This window comes from Onthophagus taurus, unplaced genomic scaffold, assembly GCF_036711975.1.
Source record: "Onthophagus taurus isolate NC unplaced genomic scaffold, IU_Otau_3.0 ScKx7SY_15, whole genome shotgun sequence".
In the NCBI taxonomy this organism is placed as follows: Eukaryota; Metazoa; Arthropoda; class Insecta; order Coleoptera; family Scarabaeidae; genus Onthophagus; species Onthophagus taurus.
In genome coordinates, this window is record NW_027248940.1 from 3,673,792 (window position 1) to 3,695,956 (window position 22,165).

Here is a 22,165-nt window from a genome sequence, read left to right on the forward strand (position 1 = left end):
GCACTTCCTCAACTAAATCAACACGATGCGTCGAGTCCGCTTCGTCACAACGGCAACTATCAGTCACATCAGGGTCAACCTTCGCAGCAATTAAGCCCCGATTTAACGGAGGCCCTCCGTCTTCAGGAGCAGCGTTTGGAGCAGGCGTTAAGGTTACATGGGAGCGATCCTCGGTCGTTGGGTTTCTCGCTGACCGGTGGTCAACAGCAAAGTCAACAGCCCTGAGGGTGTTCAGGGTAAATCGACTATTGCTACACTAATAAATTAACAAATTTCAAAAAGGAATCATTTTAATTGAAAGGCGACTCTTAGTACAAATTAAATCGGCTCCTGGTGCCAAAAAAAAGGGTCGACTTAAAACAATTTTAAATTTTTATTTCAACGTTTTTATTGATTGCGGAAATTTTAAAAAAGCGGAAGAAAAAATTAGTTTTTAGGGATTGAAAGAAGAAGAAAGAAAAAATGGGTTTATTTGATGCGATTTTTTTTGATAAATTAAGATTTTCTTTCTTTTTTTTTCGGATAAAAATTAAACGATAATAATAATACTATTTGTAAAATAGCCACCCCGATTGGATGTTATGTATATGTTAGATTATATAAAATATAAATATATAAATACTATTTGATTAGGATTAAGTGGGTGAGAGAGTGTAAATATTAGAAAGAGAGACAGAGACACAAGGAATACTTATTAAGTTAATAAGAAGAAATACTTACTAATTAATAAATATTTAAGGATGAAAAGAGAGATAAGACCATCCCTAAGGGATGGTTAATTATATTCTTTTTTTAATTATTTCGTTAGGTTAAAGAACCCAGTGTGAGTGGAGAATATCGAAAAAATTTAATAACAAAACATTATTTTCCCCTTTTTTGTATTTACATAAACACGAAAATGCATTTATTTTTTTAGTTTATAATTTTTTCTTCGAAAAAAAAAAGGAAATTGTACAACATTCTGTGATTTATTAGATTATCATATTATTATTTTAAAATATAAAAAATTCTTATTCTAAAGAAGCAAAAAAAAATGAGAAGAAAAATATTGGCCGGAAGACCGAGCAATAACAAATTAATTCGTTGCAATTCCTATCTGTGATTATAAAACTAAAAAAAAGAGAAAAAGAAAGCAACCAACAAGATTTTTTAAAAACGAAGAGAAAAAAAATCGGTTTCAATTAAATCAATTATAATTAATTCAACGTTTTAAGAAAGAAATTTTATGTTTACGTTCTCAAAATCGTGTGTAAATGAGATGAAAATGAAAATAAACGATTTGTACAAAAACAACAACAAAAAAGAAATTAATGAATTAAAGTCGAGAGAAAGATTACGCGAGCGAAAGTGTAATTTTAAAAAAATAGAAAAAAGTGAGACTGTGAAAAATAAAAAATAACTACTACTCCTAACTAAAAAAAAATAAAAAGCTGATGCATATATATTTTTTATAAGATTAAACGAAAAAAAAGGAAGAAAAAGAAATCAGAAGCGGTTAATAGTTGTACAAAACAAAAATTATCTCAAAATATATACGAAAGTTTCTCAAAAAAAAATTATCAAAACTTCAATTTAAAATTTCTTTTTTGATTTAAAATGAAAAAATGTGGTTTTTTCGTGTAAATAACCTTACAGAGACTTTTTTTTTCGAATTTTATAACACACAGATAATAATTACATCCATTCACACACAAATCCACACGAACCGAAAAATACATATAATAGTCATTTTGCATTCGGGTCTTTTGCGATTTATTTGCATCTTTTTTAATGAAATTTATTAATATGCCCATATTAATATATATTTGGTACGAAATTATTTCTTAAATTTCAGACATAAATAATGATTTTTTGAAAATTTACTTAAAATACATAAAATTGTATAAGATCAAAAATGATAAAGATGATTTAAATTAGAAAGTTTGGGGTTTAATTTGTTATCAAAATCATTTCTTCAATCCCAAAAATAAGCCCACAACGATTTTTTGAAAATCATCAATTTTGCTTAATATTCAAATTTGTTCTTTATTATCTTATTGGTTATAAATCAAAAATGATAAAGACGGGGAAAAATTTTTAACATCGCTATATGGTATCTTAAAGTAGAAAGTTTGAGCTTTAATTTGGTATCAAAATCATTTCTTCAATCCCAAAAGTAAGCCCACTACGATTTTTTGAAAGTCATCAATTTTTCTTATTATTCAAATTTGTTCTTTTTTATCTTATTGGTTATAAATCAAAAATGATAAAGACGGGGAAAAATTTTTAACATCGCTATATGGTTTCTTAAAGTAGAAAGTTTGAGCTTTAATTTGGTATCAAAATCATTTCTTCAATCCCAAAACTAAGCCTAAAACGATTTTTTGAAAATCATCAATTTTGCTTGATATTTAAATTTGTTCTTTTTTATCTTATTGGTTCTAAATCGAAAATGAGAAAGATGGGGCGAAATTTTTAAAATCACTATATGGTTTCTTAAAGTAGAAAGTTTGAACTTTAATTTGGTATCAAAATCATTTCTTCAATCCCAAAAGTAAGCCCACAACGATTTTTTGAAAATCATCAATTTTGCTTAATATTTAAATTTGTTCTTTTTTATCTTATTGGTTCTAAATCGAAAATGAGAAACATGGGGCGAAATTTTTAAAATCACTATATGGTTTCTTAAAGTACAAAGCTTGGGCTTTAATTTGGTATCAAAATCATTTCTTCAATCCCAAAAGTAAGCCCACAACGATTTTTTGAAAATCATCAATTTTTCTTATTATTCAAATTTGTTCTTTTTTATCTTATTGGTTATAAATCAAAAATGATAAAGATGGGGAAAAATTTTTAACATCGCTATATGGTTTCTTAAAGTAGAAAGTTGGATTTTTGATTTGGTATCAAAATCATTTCTTCAATTCCAAAACTAGGCCAACTAAAATTTTTTGAAAATCATCAATTTTTCTTAATATTCAAATCTGCTCTTTTTTGTCTTATTGGTTATAAATCAAAATTGAGAAAGATGTGCCAAAATTTTTTAACATCGCTATAAGGTTTCTTAAAGTAGAAAGTTTGGGCTTTAATTTGATACCAAAATCACTTTTTCAATTCTAAAAATAAGCCCACTATGATTTTTTGAAAATCATCAGTTTTTCTTAATATTCAAATTTGCTCTTTTTTATCTTATTGGTTATAAATTAAAATTGAGAAAGATGGGGCAAAATTTTTTAACATCGCTATATGGTTTCTTATAGTAGAAAGTTTGGGCTTTTATTTGATACCAAAATCACTTCTTCATTTCCAAAATTAAGCCCACTGCGATTTTTTGAAAATCAGCAATTTTTTTTATACTTAAATTTATCGCTTTTTACATTATTGGTTATAAATCAAAAATAAAAAAGATGGGGCAAAATTTTTTAACATCATTATATGGTGTCTTAAATTAGAAAGTTTGAGCTTTAATTTGGGGTCAAAATCATTTCTTCAATGTCATAAATAAGCCCACTACGATTTTTTGAAAATTATTCTTTTTAATACCTATTTTTTTCGTTTTTACCTTATTAACTATGAACCAAAAATACGAAATGATACAAAGAAATGTTTCTTACAAAAGATGTTTTGGATTAATCCCCAAATCGAGATCCATAAACGGTTTTAGCCCATCGATCATATTTACCAACTTATTAGAGAGAAAACGTGGAAATGAATCGAATTTGACCCGATTTGCAAAAACCTGCATTGTAAATAGCCTTTTTAACCGGACCGTTCTGTGCCGGAAAGCACAAAAAGCTCAATCAAAATTAATAATCTTACAAAATCGTTTGGATCAAATTTTTGTGTTTTTACGGCTTCAGAACGGATATTTTTAAACACTAGTTACTTTTCCCACACACACACTCGTGTACAATAGCCATAGTCAGACAATAGCAGCAAAACAGAAACCAGTAAATAAATAAATAATTATTGTTAAACAAAAAAAAATTGGCGAGCAAACCTGCAGATACCGTTAATAAATAAATAAGGTTGCTCGCGGATTTCCCATAAAAGTGACAAGACGACGCACAAAGCACAAAATAATGATTTACCACTTTTTTGAATTGAACGCGTTGAAGAAAAGGGTGGTAAAAGTGCTTTAATAAAGTTTTTCTTTGGGAGAAAACCCAACAAAAAGAAAAACTAAAACCGATTTGAGACGCCACAATATTAATACACTGAACGAGACTTTACAATTGACTACAATATCCTACGTGAAATACAATTACAAAACAGTGTAAAAAAATAGTGACAGCTGAAGAAGAAAAAAATCTATTATGTATAATAATAAATAAATAACAGTGAATGAAACTCACAACAATAGCCCGGTTGCACAATTGAGTGCTTCAAATATGATTTCGCCCACGCCACATATACACAAATATATAATAATAAATAAAGACAGAACAGAAAAATTTCAATCTGCAATAGCCCAGTATAACTAGGAGCCGTTCCTTTTAAACTTCATAAAGGGAAACGGTTTCGTGTTCACAATGTTTACTTTTTGTTTAATCAAATACAAAATAAGCCCTGTTATACATACACAGCAAAACAAAATAAAAAATAAATTAAAAAAAAATAATAATAATAACAACACACTATTTCGTCGCGCGCAACATCTTCAGGCGCGACGGTTTGGATATTTTACATAAATATTGTTGTCAAAATGCCCGAATTGACTTGGTATTTATTGTAAAATTACCTATCAAAAAATAAAACGAACGAAATTGTTTGCAATAGCCCATTAAACAAAAGCGGGCGCCGTCTTTTCGGCGCCCGATTCTCAAAAAACAAAAAAAAATAAAGATTTTCACCGAATTTTGTTTCGACGGTTTTCAGTTCAATGTTTAATTACGAATAAAGAGAACCCCTTTTTAGCCAAACGACCAAATCAAGTGAGAGCGCGAGATTGCCGGGTTTTAATCGATTCGATCGGACCCAAAAAAAGATAAATATATAACACAAAAATATATATATAATATATATTATATCGCGCATAAGATTTTTAAATAATTAGTAATTTAACCGCGTATATAGGATGTAAAAAAATATTATTGTGTAGAATAGAAAAATTCATTTTTAACTTTTACTCAAAAGAAGTTTACTCAAAAACTAATCGAGATATCAAAAAACGGATTTCACGGCTCAATTTCAGAAAGAATTTTGAGTAAACCCACCAAATTTGGTTCCATCATTTTCATTAATAAACATTAAGTTAGGGAAAAGGCGTAAAATTATACATTTTATTAATGTTAACTTTAACATTTATTTTCTCGAGAAGTATTCGAGATATCAACGAACGATTTTTTCTGTTAAAATTGCCGGTTAATTCTGATTATTCCCATAAATTACGGTTCTTTAATTTTAGTAAATAAATTAAAGAAAATTGTTGAAAGCAACCGTAAAAAAAGTGGCAATATTAATTTAATTAAAATTTGAAAATATTAAAAATTTTTTTTATTAAAAATATTTAAATTTATAATTCTAAGCAACTTTTATTTGAAAAATTTTTTGATTCAATTAATAATTAGAAAAATAATTTCAAAAAATGATTTTTTATACCAGTGTGGAGCGCCATCTGTTGGAGATATCGCAAAATTTTATTAAAAGAAGTCATTTTAAATTAAATTTTAAACAAATATTATACGAAAAATTTTTCGATTTAAACAAAAATATGATTTGCCTTAATTTAAAATGAGTATCATTTTAATTGAATTGTAATAAATGACGTTTTTCGAAAAAAATGTTTTAATAAAAGCTTTGGATAATTTAATTTTAAACAAATTTCGTTTGAAAAATTTTTTGATTCGATTAATAATTAGAAAAATAACCTCAAAAAATGGTTTTTTATACCAGTATGGAGCCCCATCTGTTGGAGATATCGCAAAATTTTATTAAAAGGAACCATTTTAAATTAAATTTTAAACAAATATTGTACGAAAAATTTTTCGATTTAAACAAAAATGCGATTTGCCTTAATTTAAAATGAGTATCATTTTAATTGAATTGTAATAAATGACGCCTTTCGAAAAAAATGTTTTAATAAAAGCTTTGGATAATTTAATTTTAAACAAATTTCATTTGTAAAATTTTTTGATTCGATTAATAATTAGACAAATAACCTCAAAAAATAATTTTTTATACCAGTGTGGAGCCCCATCTGTTGGAGATATCGCCAAATTTTATTAAAAGAAATCATTTTAAATGATATTTTAAACAAATATCATACGAAACATTTTTCGATTAAAACAAAAATATGATTTGCCTTAATTTAAAATGAGTATCATTTTAATTGAATTGTAATAAATGACATTTTTCGAAAAAATTGTTTTAATAAAAGCTTTGGATAATTTAATTTTAAACAAATTTCATTTGTAAAATTTTTTGATCCGATTAATAATTAGACAAATAACCTCAAAAAATAATTTTTTATACCAGTGTGGAGCCCCATCTGTTGGAGATATCGCAAAATTTTATTAAAAGAAATCATTTTAAATGATATTTTAAACAAATATCATACGAAACATTTTTCGATTAAAACAAAAATATGATTTGCCTTAATTTAAAATGAGTATCATTTTAATTGAATTGTAATAAATGACATTTTTCGAAAAAATTGTTTTAATAAAAGCTTTGGATAATTTAATTTTAAACAAATTTCATTTGTAACATTTTTTGATTCGATTAATAATTAGACAAATAACCTCAAAAAATGGTTTTTTATACCAGTGTGGAGCCCCATCTGTTGGAGATATCGCAAAATTTTATTAAAAGAAGTCATTTTAAATGATATTTTAAACAAATATTATACGAAAAATTTTTCGATTTAAACAAAAATATGATTTGCCTTAATTTAAAATGAGTATCATTTTAATTGAATTGTAATAAATGACGTTTTTCGAAAAAAATGTTTTAATGAAAGCTTTGGATAATTTAATTTTAAACAAATTTCATTTGAAAAATTTTTTGATTCGATTAATAATTAGAAAAATAACCTCAAAAAATGGTTTTTTATACCAGTATAGAGCCCCATCTGTTGGAGATATCGCAAAATTTTATTAAAAGAAGTCATTTTAAATTAAATTTTAAACAAATATTATACGAAAAATTTTTCGATTTAAACAAAAATGTGATTTGCCTTAATTTAAAATGAGTATCATTTTAATTGAATTGTAATAAATGATGCCTTTCGAAAAAAATGTTTTAATAAAAGCTTTGGATAATTTAATTTTAAACAAATTTTATTTGAAAAATTTTTTGATTCGATTAATAATTAGAAAAATAACCTCAAAAAATAATTTTTTATACCAGTGTGGAGCCCCATCTGTTGGAGATATCGCAAAATTTTATTAAAAGAAGTCATTTTGAATTCAATTTTAAACAAATATTATACGACAAATTTTTCGATTTAAACAAAAATATGATTTGCCTTAATTTAAAATGAGTATCATTTTAATTGAATTGTAATAAATGACGTTTTTCGAAAAAAATGTTTTAATAAAAGCTTTGGATAATTTAATTTTAAACAAATTTCATTTGTAAAAATTTTTGATTCGAATAATAATTAGAAAAATAACCTCAAAAAATGGTTTTTTATACCAGTATAGAGCCCCATCTGTTGGAGATATCGCAAAATTTTATTAAAAGAAGTCATTTTAAATTAAATTTTAAACAAATATTGTACGAAAAATTTTTCGATTTAAACAAAAATGCGATTTGCCTTAATTTAAAATGAGTATCATTTTAATTGAATTGTAATAAATGACGCCTTTCGAAAAAAATGTTTTAATAAAAGCTTTGGATAATTTAATTTTAAACAAATTTCGTTTGAAAAATTTTTTGATTCGATTAATAATTAGAAAAATAACCTCAAAAAATGGTTTTTTATACCAGTATGGAGCCCCATCTGTTGGAGATATCGCAAAATTTTATTAAAAGGAACCATTTTAAATTAAATTTTAAACAAATATTGTACGAAAAATTTTTCGATTTAAACAAAAATGCGATTTGCCTTAATTTAAAATGAGTATCATTTTAATTGAATTGTAATAAATGACGCCTTTCGAAAAAAATGTTTTAATAAAAGCTTTGGATAATTTAATTTTAAACAAATTTCATTTGTAAAATTTTTTGATTCGATTAATAATTAGACAAATAACCTCAAAAAATAATTTTTTATACCAGTGTGGAGCCCCATCTGTTGGAGATATCGCCAAATTTTATTAAAAGAAATCATTTTAAATGATATTTTAAACAAATATCATACGAAACATTTTTCGATTAAAACAAAAATATGATTTGCCTTAATTTAAAATGAGTATCATTTTAATTGAATTGTAATAAATGACATTTTTCGAAAAAATTGTTTTAATAAAAGCTTTGGATAATTTAATTTTAAACAAATTTCATTTGTAAAATTTTTTGATCCGATTAATAATTAGACAAATAACCTCAAAAAATAATTTTTTATACCAGTGTGGAGCCCCATCTGTTGGAGATATCGCAAAATTTTATTAAAAGAAATCATTTTAAATGATATTTTAAACAAATATCATACGAAACATTTTTCGATTAAAACAAAAATATGATTTGCCTTAATTTAAAATGAGTATCATTTTAATTGAATTGTAATAAATGACATTTTTCGAAAAAATTGTTTTAATAAAAGCTTTGGATAATTTAATTTTAAACAAATTTCATTTGTAACATTTTTTGATTCGATTAATAATTAGACAAATAACCTCAAAAAATGGTTTTTTATACCAGTGTGGAGCCCCATCTGTTGGAGATATCGCAAAATTTTATTAAAAGAAGTCATTTTAAATGATATTTTAAACAAATATTATACGAAAAATTTTTCGATTTAAACAAAAATATGATTTGCCTTAATTTAAAATGAGTATCATTTTAATTGAATTGTAATAAATGACGTTTTTCGAAAAAAATGTTTTAATGAAAGCTTTGGATAATTTAATTTTAAACAAATTTCATTTGAAAAATTTTTTGATTCGATTAATAATTAGAAAAATAACCTCAAAAAATGGTTTTTTATACCAGTATAGAGCCCCATCTGTTGGAGATATCGCAAAATTTTATTAAAAGAAGTCATTTTAAATTAAATTTTAAACAAATATTATACGAAAAATTTTTCGATTTAAACAAAAATGTGATTTGCCTTAATTTAAAATGAGTATCATTTTAATTGAATTGTAATAAATGATGCCTTTCGAAAAAAATGTTTTAATAAAAGCTTTGGATAATTTAATTTTAAACAAATTTTATTTGAAAAATTTTTTGATTCGATTAATAATTAGAAAAATAACCTCAAAAAATAATTTTTTATACCAGTGTGGAGCCCCATCTGTTGGAGATATCGCAAAATTTTATTAAAAGAAGTCATTTTGAATTCAATTTTAAACAAATATTATACGACAAATTTTTCGATTTAAACAAAAATATGATTTGCCTTAATTTAAAATGAGTATCATTTTAATTGAATTGTAATAAATGACGTTTTTCGAAAAAAATGTTTTAATAAAAGCTTTGGATAATTTAATTTTAAACAAATTTCATTTGTAAAAATTTTTGATTCGAATAATAATTAGAAAAATAACCTCAAAAAATGGTTTTTTATACCAGTATAGAGCCCCATCTGTTGGAGATATCGCAAAATTTTATTAAAAGAAGTCATTTTAAATTAAATTTTAAACAAATATTGTACGAAAAATTTTTCGATTTAAACAAAAATGCGATTTGCCTTAATTTAAAATGAGTATCATTTTAATTGAATTGTAATAAATGACGCCTTTCGAAAAAAATGTTTTAATAAAAGCTTTGGATAATTTAATTTTAAACAAATTTCGTTTGAAAAATTTTTTGATTCGATTAATAATTAGAAAAATAACCTCAAAAAATGGTTTTTTATACCAGTATGGAGCCCCATCTGTTGGAGATATCGCAAAATTTTATTAAAAGGAACCATTTTAAATTAAATTTTAAACAAATATTGTACGAAAAATTTTTCGATTTAAACAAAAATGCGATTTGCCTTAATTTAAAATGAGTATCATTTTAATTGAATTGTAATAAATGACGCCTTTCGAAAAAAATGTTTTAATAAAAGCTTTGGATAATTTAATTTTAAACAAATTTCATTTGTAAAATTTTTTGATTCGATTAATAATTAGACAAATAACCTCAAAAAATAATTTTTTATACCAGTGTGGAGCCCCATCTGTTGGAGATATCGCCAAATTTTATTAAAAGAAATCATTTTAAATGATATTTTAAACAAATATCATACGAAACATTTTTCGATTAAAACAAAAATATGATTTGCCTTAATTTAAAATGAGTATCATTTTAATTGAATTGTAATAAATGACATTTTTCGAAAAAATTGTTTTAATAAAAGCTTTGGATAATTTAATTTTAAACAAATTTCATTTGTAAAATTTTTTGATCCGATTAATAATTAGACAAATAACCTCAAAAAATAATTTTTTATACCAGTGTGGAGCCCCATCTGTTGGAGATATCGCAAAATTTTATTAAAAGAAATCATTTTAAATGATATTTTAAACAAATATCATACGAAACATTTTTCGATTAAAACAAAAATATGATTTGCCTTAATTTAAAATGAGTATCATTTTAATTGAATTGTAATAAATGACATTTTTCGAAAAAATTGTTTTAATAAAAGCTTTGGATAATTTAATTTTAAACAAATTTCATTTGTAACATTTTTTGATTCGATTAATAATTAGACAAATAACCTCAAAAAATGGTTTTTTATACCAGTGTGGAGCCCCATCTGTTGGAGATATCGCAAAATTTTATTAAAAGAAGTCATTTTAAATGATATTTTAAACAAATATTATACGAAAAATTTTTCGATTTAAACAAAAATATGATTTGCCTTAATTTAAAATGAGTATCATTTTAATTGAATTGTAATAAATGACGTTTTTCGAAAAAAATGTTTTAATGAAAGCTTTGGATAATTTAATTTTAAACAAATTTCATTTGAAAAATTTTTTGATTCGATTAATAATTAGAAAAATAACCTCAAAAAATGGTTTTTTATACCAGTATAGAGCCCCATCTGTTGGAGATATCGCAAAATTTTATTAAAAGAAGTCATTTTAAATTAAATTTTAAACAAATATTATACGAAAAATTTTTCGATTTAAACAAAAATGTGATTTGCCTTAATTTAAAATGAGTATCATTTTAATTGAATTGTAATAAATGATGCCTTTCGAAAAAAATGTTTTAATAAAAGCTTTGGATAATTTAATTTTAAACAAATTTTATTTGAAAAATTTTTTGATTCGATTAATAATTAGAAAAATAACCTCAAAAAATAATTTTTTATACCAGTGTGGAGCCCCATCTGTTGGAGATATCGCAAAATTTTATTAAAAGAAGTCATTTTGAATTCAATTTTAAACAAATATTATACGACAAATTTTTCGATTTAAACAAAAATATGATTTGCCTTAATTTAAAATGAGTATCATTTTAATTGAATTGTAATAAATGACGTTTTTCGAAAAAAATGTTTTAATAAAAGCTTTGGATAATTTAATTTTAAACAAATTTCATTTGTAAAAATTTTTGATTCGAATAATAATTAGAAAAATAACCTCAAAAAATGGTTTTTTATACCAGTATAGAGCCCCATCTGTTGGAGATATCGCAAAATTTTATTAAAAGAAGTCATTTTAAATTAAATTTTAAACAAATATTGTACGAAAAATTTTTCGATTTAAACAAAAATGCGATTTGCCTTAATTTAAAATGAGTATCATTTTAATTGAATTGTAATAAATGACGCCTTTCGAAAAAAATGTTTTAATAAAAGCTTTGGATAATTTAATTTTAAACAAATTTCATTTGAAAAATTTTTTGATTCGATTAATAATTAGAAAAATAACCTCAAAAAATGATTTTTTATACCAGTATAGAGCCCCATCTGTTGGAGATATCGCAAAATTTTATTAAAAGAAGTAATTTTAAATTAAATTTTAAACAAATATTATACGAAAAATTTTTCGATTTAAACAAAAATATGATTTGCCTTAATTTAATATGAGTATCATTTTAATTGAATTGTAATAAATGACATTTTTCGAAAAAATTGTTTTAATAAAAGCTTTGGATAATTTAATTTTAAACAAATTTCATTTGAAGAATTTTTTGATTCGATTAATAATTAGAAAAATAACCTCAAAAAATGGTTTTTTATACCAGTATAGAGCGCCATCTGTTGGAGATATCGCAAAATTTTATTAAAAGAAATCATTTTAAATTAAATTTAAACAAATATTATACGAAAAATTTTTCGATTTAAACAAAAATATGATTTGCCTTAATTTAAAATGAGTATCATTTTAATTGAATTGTAATAAATGACGTTTTTCGAAAAAAATGTTTTAATGAAAGCTTTGGATAATTTAATTTTAAACAAATTTCATTTGAAAAGTTTTTTGATTCGATTAATAATTAGAAAAATAACCTCAAAAAATGATTTTTTATACCATTGTGGAGCCCCATCTGTTGGAGATATCGCAAAATTTTATTAAAAGAAGTCGTTTTAAATTAAATTTTAAACATATATTATACGAAAAATTTTTCGATTTAAACAAAAATATGATTTGCCTTAATTTAAAATGACTATCATTTTAATTGAATTGTAATAAATGACGTTTTTCGAAAAAAATGTTTTAATGAAAGCTTTGGATAATTTAATTTTAAACAAATTTCATTTGAAAAATTTTTTGATTCGATTAATAATTAGAAAAATAACCTCAAAAAATGGTTTTTTATACCAGTATAGAGCCCCATCTGTTGGAGATATCGCAAAATTTTATTAAAAGAAGTCATTTTAAATTAAATTTTAAACAAATATCATACGAAAAATTTTTCGATTAAAACAAAAATATGATTTGCCTTAATTTAAAATGAGTATCATTTTAATTGAATTGTAATAAATGACGTTTTTCGAAAAAATTATTTTAATAAAAGCTTTAGATAATTTAATTTTAAATAAATTTCATTTGAAAAATTTTTTAATTCGATTAATAATTAGAAAAATAACCTCAAAAAATGGTTTTTTATACCAGTATAGAGCCCCATCTGTTGGAGATATCGCAAAATTTTATTAAAAGAAGTCATTTTAAATGATATTTTAAACAAATATCATACGAAATATTTTTCGATTTAAACAAAAATATGATTTGCCTTAATTTAAAATGAGTATCATTTTAATTGAATTGTAATAAATGACGCTTTTCGAAAAAATTGTTTTAATAAAAGCTTTGGATAATTTAATTTTAAACAAATTTCATTTGTAAAATTTTTTGATTCGATTAATAATTAGACAAATAACCTCAAAAAATAATTTTTTATACCAGAGTGGAGCCCCATCTGTTGGAGATATCGCAAAATTTTATTAAAAGAAATCATTTTAAATGATATTTTAAACAAATATCATACGAAACATTTTTCGATTAAAACAAAAATATGATTTGCCTTAATTTAAAATGAGTATCATTTTAATTGAATTGTAATAAATGACGCTTTTCGAAAAAATTGTTTTAATAAAAGCTTTAGATAATTTAATTTTAAACAAATTTCATTTGAAAAATTTTTTGATTCGATTAATAATTAGAAAAATAACCTCAAAAAATAATTTTTTATACCAGTGTGGAGCCCCATCTGTTTTAAATAGCGCAAAATTTTATTAAAAGAAGTCATTTTAAATTAAATTTTAAACAAATATTATACGAAAAATTTTTCGATTTAAACAAAAATATGATTTGCCTTAATTTAAAATGAGTATCATTTTAATTGAATTGTAATAAATGACGCTTTTCGAAAAAATTGTTTTAATAAAAGCTTTAGATAATTTAATTTTAAACAAATTTCATTTGAAAAATTTTTTGATTCGATTAATAATTAGAAAAATAATATCAAAAAAAGATTTTTTATACCAGCGTGGAGCCCCATTCGATGGAAATATCGCAAAATTTTATTAAAAGAAGTCATTTTAAATTAAATTTTAAACAAATATTATACGAAAAATTTTTCGATTTAAACAAAAATATGATTTGCCTTAATTTAAAATGAGTATCATTTTAATTGAATTGTAATAAATGACATTTTTCGAAAAAATTGTTTTAATAAAAGCTTTGGATAATTTAATTTTAAACAAATTTTATTTGAAAAATTTTTTGATTCGATTAATAATTAGAAAAATAACCTCAAAAAATAATTTTTTATACCAGTGTGGAGCCCCATCTGTTGGAGATATCGCAAAATTTTATTAAAAGAAGTCATTTTAAATTCAATTTTAAACAAATATTATACGACAAATTTTTCGATTTAAACAAAAATATGATTTGCCTTAATTTAAAATGAGTATCATTTTAATTGAATTGTAATAAATGACATTTTTCGAAAAAATTATTTTAATAAAAGCTTTGGATAATTTAATTTTAAACAAATTTCATTTGTAAAAATTTTTGATTCGAATAATAATTAGAAAAATAACCTCAAAAAATGGTTTTTTATACCAGTATAGAGCCCCATCTGTTGGAGATATCGCAAAATTTTATTAAAAGAAGTCATTTTAAATTAAATTTTAAACAAATATTGTACGAAAAATTTTTCGATTTAAACAAAAATGCGATTTGCCTTAATTTAAAATGAGTATCATTTTAATTGAATTGTAATAAATGACGTTTTTCGAAAAAAATGTTTTAATGAAAGCTTTGGATAATTTAATTTTAAACAAATTTCATTTGAAAAATTTTTTGATTCGATTAATAATTAGAAAAATAACCTCAGAAAATGGTTTTTTATACCAGTATAGAGCCCCATCTGTTGGAGATATCGCAAAATTTTATTAAAAGAAGTCATTTTAAATGATATTTTAAACAAATATTATACGAAAAATTATTCGATTAAAACAAAAATATGATTTGCCTTAATTTAAAATGAGTATCATTTTAATTGAATTGTAATAAATGACATTTTTCGAAAAAATTATTTTAATAAAAGCTTTGGATAATTTAATTTTAAACAAATTTCATTTGTAAAAATTTTTGATTCGAATAATAATTAGAAAAATAACCTCAAAAAATGGTTTTTTATACCAGTATAGAGCCCCATCTGTTGGAGATATCGCAAAATTTTATTAAAAGAAGTCATTTTAAATTAAATTTTAAACAAATATTGTACGAAAAATTTTTCGATTTAAACAAAAATGCGATTTGCCTTAATTTAAAATGAGTATCATTTTAATTGAATTGTAATAAATGACGTTTTTCGAAAAAAATGTTTTAATGAAAGCTTTGGATAATTTAATTTTAAACAAATTTCATTTGAAAAATTTTTTGATTCGATTAATAATTAGAAAAATAACCTCAGAAAATGGTTTTTTATACCAGTATAGAGCCCCATCTGTTGGAGATATCGCAAAATTTTATTAAAAGAAGTCATTTTAAATGATATTTTAAACAAATATTATACGAAAAATTATTCGATTTAAACAAAAATATGATTTGCCTTAATTTAAAATGAGTATCATTTTAATTGAATTGTAATAAATGACATTTTTCGAAAAAATTATTTTAATAAAAGCTTTGGATAATTTAATTTTAAACAAATTTCATTTGTAAAAATTTTTGATTCGAATAATAATTAGAAAAATAACCTCAAAAAATGGTTTTTTATACCAGTATAGAGCCCCATCTGTTGGAGATATCGCAAAATTTTATTAAAAGAAGTCATTTTAAATTAAATTTTAAACAAATATTGTACGAAAAATTTTTCGATTTAAACAAAAATGCGATTTGCCTTAATTTAAAATGAGTATCATTTTAATTGAATTGTAATAAATGACGTTTTTCGAAAAAAATGTTTTAATGAAAGCTTTGGATAATTTAATTTTAAACAAATTTCATTTGAAAAATTTTTTGATTCGATTAATAATTAGAAAAATAACCTCAGAAAATGGTTTTTTATACCAGTATAGAGCCCCATCTGTTGGAGATATCGCAAAATTTTATTAAAAGAAGTCATTTTAAATGATATTTTAAACAAATATTATACGAAAAATTATTCGATTTAAACAAAAATATGATTTGCCTTAATTTAAAATGAGTATCATTTTAATTGAATTGTAATAAATGACGCTTTTCGAAAAAATTGTTTTAATAAAAGCTTTAGATAATTTAATTTTAAACAAATTTCATTTGAAAAATTTTTTGATTCGATTAATAATTAGAAAAATAACCTCAAAAAATAATTTTTTATACCAGTGTGGAGCCCCATCTGTTGGAAATATCGCAAAATTTTATTAAAAGAAGTCATTTTAAATTAAATTTTAAACAAATATTATACGAAAAATTTTTCGATTTAAACAAAAATATGATTTGCCTTAATTTAAAATGAGTATCATTTTAATTGAATTGTAATAAATGACGCTTTTCGAAAAAATTGTTTTAATAAAAGCTTTAGATAATTTAATTTTAAACAAATTTCATTTGAAAAATTTTTTGATTCGATTAATAATTAGAAAAATAATATCAAAAAAAGATTTTTTATACCAGCGTGGAGCCCCATTCGATGGAAATATCGCAAAATTTTATTAAAAGAAGTCATTTTAAATTAAATTTTAAACAAATATTATACGAAAAATTTTTCGATTTAAACAAAAATATGATTTGCCTTAATTTAAAATGAGTATCATTTTAATTGAATTGTAATAAATGACATTTTTCGAAAAAATTGTTTTAATAAAAGCTTTGGATAATTTAATTTTAAACAAATTTTATTTGAAAAATTTTTTGATTCGATTAATAATTAGAAAAATAACCTCAAAAAATAATTTTTTATACCAGTGTGGAGCCCCATCTGTTGGAGATATCGCAAAATTTTATTAAAAGAAGTCATTTTAAATTCAATTTTAAACAAATATTATACGACAAATTTTTCGATTTAAACAAAAATATGATTTGCCTTAATTTAAAATGAGTATCATTTTAATTGAATTGTAATAAATGACATTTTTCGAAAAAATTATTTTAATAAAAGCTTTGGATAATTTAATTTTAAACAAATTTCATTTGTAAAAATTTTTGATTCGAATAATAATTAGAAAAATAACCTCAAAAAATGGTTTTTTATACCAGTATAGAGCCCCATCTGTTGGAGATATCGCAAAATTTTATTAAAAGAAGTCATTTTAAATTAAATTTTAAACAAATATTGTACGAAAAATTTTTCGATTTAAACAAAAATGCGATTTGCCTTAATTTAAAATGAGTATCATTTTAATTGAATTGTAATAAATGACGTTTTTCGAAAAAAATGTTTTAATGAAAGCTTTGGATAATTTAATTTTAAACAAATTTCATTTGAAAAATTTTTTGATTCGATTAATAATTAGAAAAATAACCTCAGAAAATGGTTTTTTATACCAGTATAGAGCCCCATCTGTTGGAGATATCGCAAAATTTTATTAAAAGAAGTCATTTTAAATGATATTTTAAACAAATATTATACGAAAAATTATTCGATTTAAACAAAAATATGATTTGCCTTAATTTAAAATGAGTATCATTTTAATTGAATTGTAATAAATGACATTTTTCGAAAAAATTGTTTTAATAAAAGCTTTGGATTATTTAATTTTAAACAAATTTCATTTGTAAAATTTTTTGATTCGATTAATAATTAGAAAAATAACCTCAAAAAATGGTTTTTTATACCAGTATAGAGCCCCATCTGTTGGAGATATCGCAAAATTTTATTAAAAGAAGTCATTTTAAATGATATTTTAAACAAATATTATACGAAAAATTATTCGATTTAAACAAAAATATGATTTGCCTTAATTTAAAATGAGTATCATTTTAATTGAATTGTAATAAATGACGTTTTTCAAAAAAATTGTTTTAATAAAAGCTTTGGATAATTTAATTTTAAACAAATTTCATTTGTAAAATTTTTTGATTCGATTAATAATTAGACAAATAACCTCAAAAAATAATTTTTTATACCAGTGTGGAGTCCCATCTGTTGGAGATATCGCAAAATTTTATTAAAAGAAATCATTTTAAATGATATTTTAAACAAATATCATACGAAGCATTTTTCGATTAAAATAAAAATATGATATGATTTGCTTTAATTTAAAATGAGTTATTTCGGATCATTTTTATTAATTTGTAATAAATGACGTTTTTCGAAAAAATTGTTCCAACAAAAGTTTTTGATAATTTAATTTTAAACAAATTTTATTTGAAAATTTTTTTTCTATCGATTATAATTATGGAGATATTGAACAAAAATAAGTTTTTCTCAAAGAATATATGATATTAAAAAAAATTATTATAAACCCTCCAAATTTGGCTTCCTAATTTTTAGTTTCACTTTTAAATCAAAACGATTTTCGTTGATATCTCAAGAATTCTTCACGTTATCAAAATTGTTGTTTTTGAATGAATTAAATTCCAAGAAAGGAAGGGAAATATTAATCGTAATAAATATATTAATTATAACAAGAGATTAGGCAATCCAAACAACACACTCAAATTCAAAATAGCTACTAATAATAATCACATTAATTGCATGTTTCCTATTAAGATGTCCCCCCAAATCCGATGATGACTTAAGACAGATAAAAAATGATTAAGAAAAAGCCGATTGAATCGAATTAATAACACGGTTACCTCGCGATTCGATTCTGGTTAAGAAGGGGTTTAAAAACAGTTCGATTTAATTAAAATATTCGCAATAGCCCAAACGTATTGCACCCGTTCGCAATGCTAAACAAAAAATCCGGTTAACCACACTTCAGTTACAATTTTTAAGAAACTCTTACGTTTTTTACAATAAAAACAAAACTTTTTCATTAAATTGTTAATAAAAAAATAATACCGACCGTTTTGACTGACTGACGAGGACTCGAGGAGAAAAACGCGACCAATAAAGAAAAATGAGAGATTTAGAATTAAAAATTTAAACTTTACCAAGATTCTTTGGGGCTTAAAAAGAATAATCCAGGTCCGGACTGACTTAAAACGGACTCAATAACGAGGATTCGATTGAAGTGCTCCTTTTTTCAACTCCAATCGAATTCTTCTCAATTTTTGATGAAAAAAAAAAACTAAATAAACCAACTCAAAAAAAAACTACACGAAACTTTGGCGTCAAAAATCAATGTGAAAAGATTTTTAAAAAAATGAAGAAAAAAAAATTAAAATAATAAAGAAAAACTCAACGAAAAACAATGAGTTTTTATTGAAAAAAGTCACTTTTGGGAAACGAACCATATGAACACAAAAATTAATTGATTTCGAACCGAAATTTTTTTGAGATTGAAAAAAACCACATGACTTTTAAAAAAAATAATAAAAATACTTAAAGAAAATATACAATAGTTCTATGTTAGTGTTTCAAGCCTATCCGTTGTAATATTTACGTTAAATTTGATGTCGTTTTGAAAAAAAATAAATAAATAAAACGAAATAACGGGGTTCGAAAATTAAACCAAAAAAAATTAAATGCAACTTTAAGGATTTTTCTTCAAAATTATCGTAACGCATAATCGTTGCAATTTTAAATCAAAACGAGCGGAAAAATTGAGCCTGCTTAAATTCATTAAATAAACTCTTATACAGTACCACTATTTATAATATTACAATATTATAATGATAATATACATATAACAAATACACAAATAGCCAAATACAACAAAATGTTTTTTAGACGCAGTTATCGTTGAATAAATAACATAAAACAAAGTAGAAGCAATAGTAAGATGAATGTACCGCTAAACCATTTAATTAATTAATTAATTAATACAACTTTTATCGTTTCGTTATCAATTTGTTGATTGATTTACCGAGGCAGGTTCAATTTTTAATAATCAAAGATTTTAAACAAAGCCTTAAGGTTGCTCTGGTGAGAAGAAAAAAATTAAACGAAAAAATCATTGGATATCTCAAGAATTAGAAGGAATTTCTTAATGCGGCTTTTATCGTTGAAAAGAGCACGCTTTGTTTTATAAACTGTAAAAAATTTAAAAAGATTCAACATAAAATCGATTTATTATGATTTTTTTTTTAAATTAAGGATTTAAATGAAAATTTAGTTAAATTCAAAATTGATTATCTCAAGAATGAAAAGGAATTTTTTAATGCGGTTTTTAACATTAAAAAGAACACGCCTTGTTTTATAAATTGTAAGAAATTCAAAGAGATTCAACAAAAAATCAATTTATTATGATTTTTTTTTTAAATGAACGATTTCAATGAAAATTTAGTTAAATTCAAAATTGATTATCTCAAGAATTAAAAGGAATTTATTAAAGCGGTTTTTAATATTAAAAAGAACACGCTTTGTTTTATAAATTGTAACAAATTCAAAAAGATTCAACAAAAAATCGATTTATTACGATTTTCTAAAATATTGACGATTTAATTGAAAATTTCGTTAAATTCAAAATTGATTATCTCAAGAACTAAAAGGAATTTTTTGATGCAGTTTTTAGCACTAAAAAGAACACGTTTTGTTTTATAAATTGTAAAAAATTCAGAGAGATTCAACAAAAAATCGGTGTTATATGATTTTTTAAAATATTAGCGATTTAAATGTACATTTAGCTAATTTCAAAATTGATTATCTCAAGAAGTAAAAGGATTCTTTTGGTGCGGTTTTTACCATTAAAAAGAACACGCTTTGTTTTATAAATTGTAAAAAATTCAAAAAAATTTACCAAAAAATCGATTTTATATGATTTTTTAAAATATTAACGATTTAAATGTACATTTAGCTAATTTCAAAATTGATTATCTCAAGAAGTAAAAGGAATTTTTTAATGCGGTTTTTAGCACTAAAAAGAACACGCGTTGTTTTATAAATTATAATAAATTCAAAAAAATTTACCAAAAAATCGATTTTATATGATTTTTTAAAATATTAACGATTTAAATGAAAATTTAGCTAATTTCAAAATTAATTATCTCAAGAACTAAAAGGATTTTTTTGGTGCGGTTTTTACCATTAAAAAGAACACACTTTGTTTTTTAAATTGTAAAAAATTCAAAAAAATTTACCAAAAAGTCGATTTTATATGATTTTTTAAAATATTAACGATTTAAATGTAAATTTAGCTAATTTCAAAATTGATTATCTCAAGAAGTAAAAGGAATTTTTTAATGCGGTTTTTAGCACTAAAAAGAACACGTGTTGTTTTATAAATTGTAATAAATTCAAAAAAATTCACCAAAAAATCGATTTGTTATGATTTTTTTTTTAAATGATTGATGAATGAAAATTTAGTTAAATTCCAAATTGATTATCTCAAGAAGTAAAAGGAATTTTTTGATGCGGTTTTTACGATTAAAAAGAACACGCTTTGTTGTATAAATTGTAACAAATTCAAAAAGATTCAACAAAAAATCGATTTTATATGATTTTTTTAAATATTAGTGATTTAAATGAAAATTTAGCTAAATTCAAAATTGATTCTCTCAAGAACTAGAAGAAATTTTTTAATGCGGTTTTTACTATTAAATAGAACACGCTTTGTTCTATAAATTGTGAAAAATTTAAAAAGATTCAACAAATAATCGATTTTATATGATTTTTTTAAATATTAGTGATTTAAATGAAAATTTAGTTAAATTCAAAATTGATTATCTCAAGAACTAAAAGAAATTTTTTAATGCGGTTTTTAGCACTAAAAAGAACACGTTTTGTTTTATACATTGTAAAAAATTCAGAAAGATTCAACAAAAAATCGATTTTATATGATTTTTTTAAATATTAGTGATTTAAATGAAAATTTAGCTAAATTCAAAATTGATTCTCTCAAGAACTAGAAGAAATTTTTTAATGCGGTTTTTACTATTAAATAGAACACGCTTTGTTCTATAAATTGTGAAAAATTCAAAAAGATTCAACAAAAAATCGATTTTATATGATTTTTTTAAATATTAGTGATTTAAATGAAAATTTAGCTAATTTCAAAATTGATTATCTCAAGAACTAAAAGGATTTTTTTGGTGCGGTTTTTACCATTAAAAAGAACACACTTTGTTTTATAAATTGTAATAAATTCAAAAAA

At 22.7% G+C, this 22,165-nt stretch overlaps 1 protein-coding gene across 12 annotated transcripts in view; it reads left to right on the top strand.

The window, feature by feature from the left end:
* Positions 1-22,165, top strand: part of LOC111415282 (uncharacterized) — a 210,467-nt gene that overhangs the window by 171,768 nt on the left and 16,534 nt on the right. For all 12 annotated transcript variants that reach the window (XM_071201013.1, XM_071201002.1, XM_071201009.1 and 9 more), the window contains one exon: positions 1-22,165. This exon is cut by the window's right edge and continues 16,534 nt beyond it. In XM_071201013.1, the coding sequence (XP_071057114.1) occupies positions 1-225 (225 nt within the window). In that variant the 3' untranslated portion in view covers positions 226-22,165.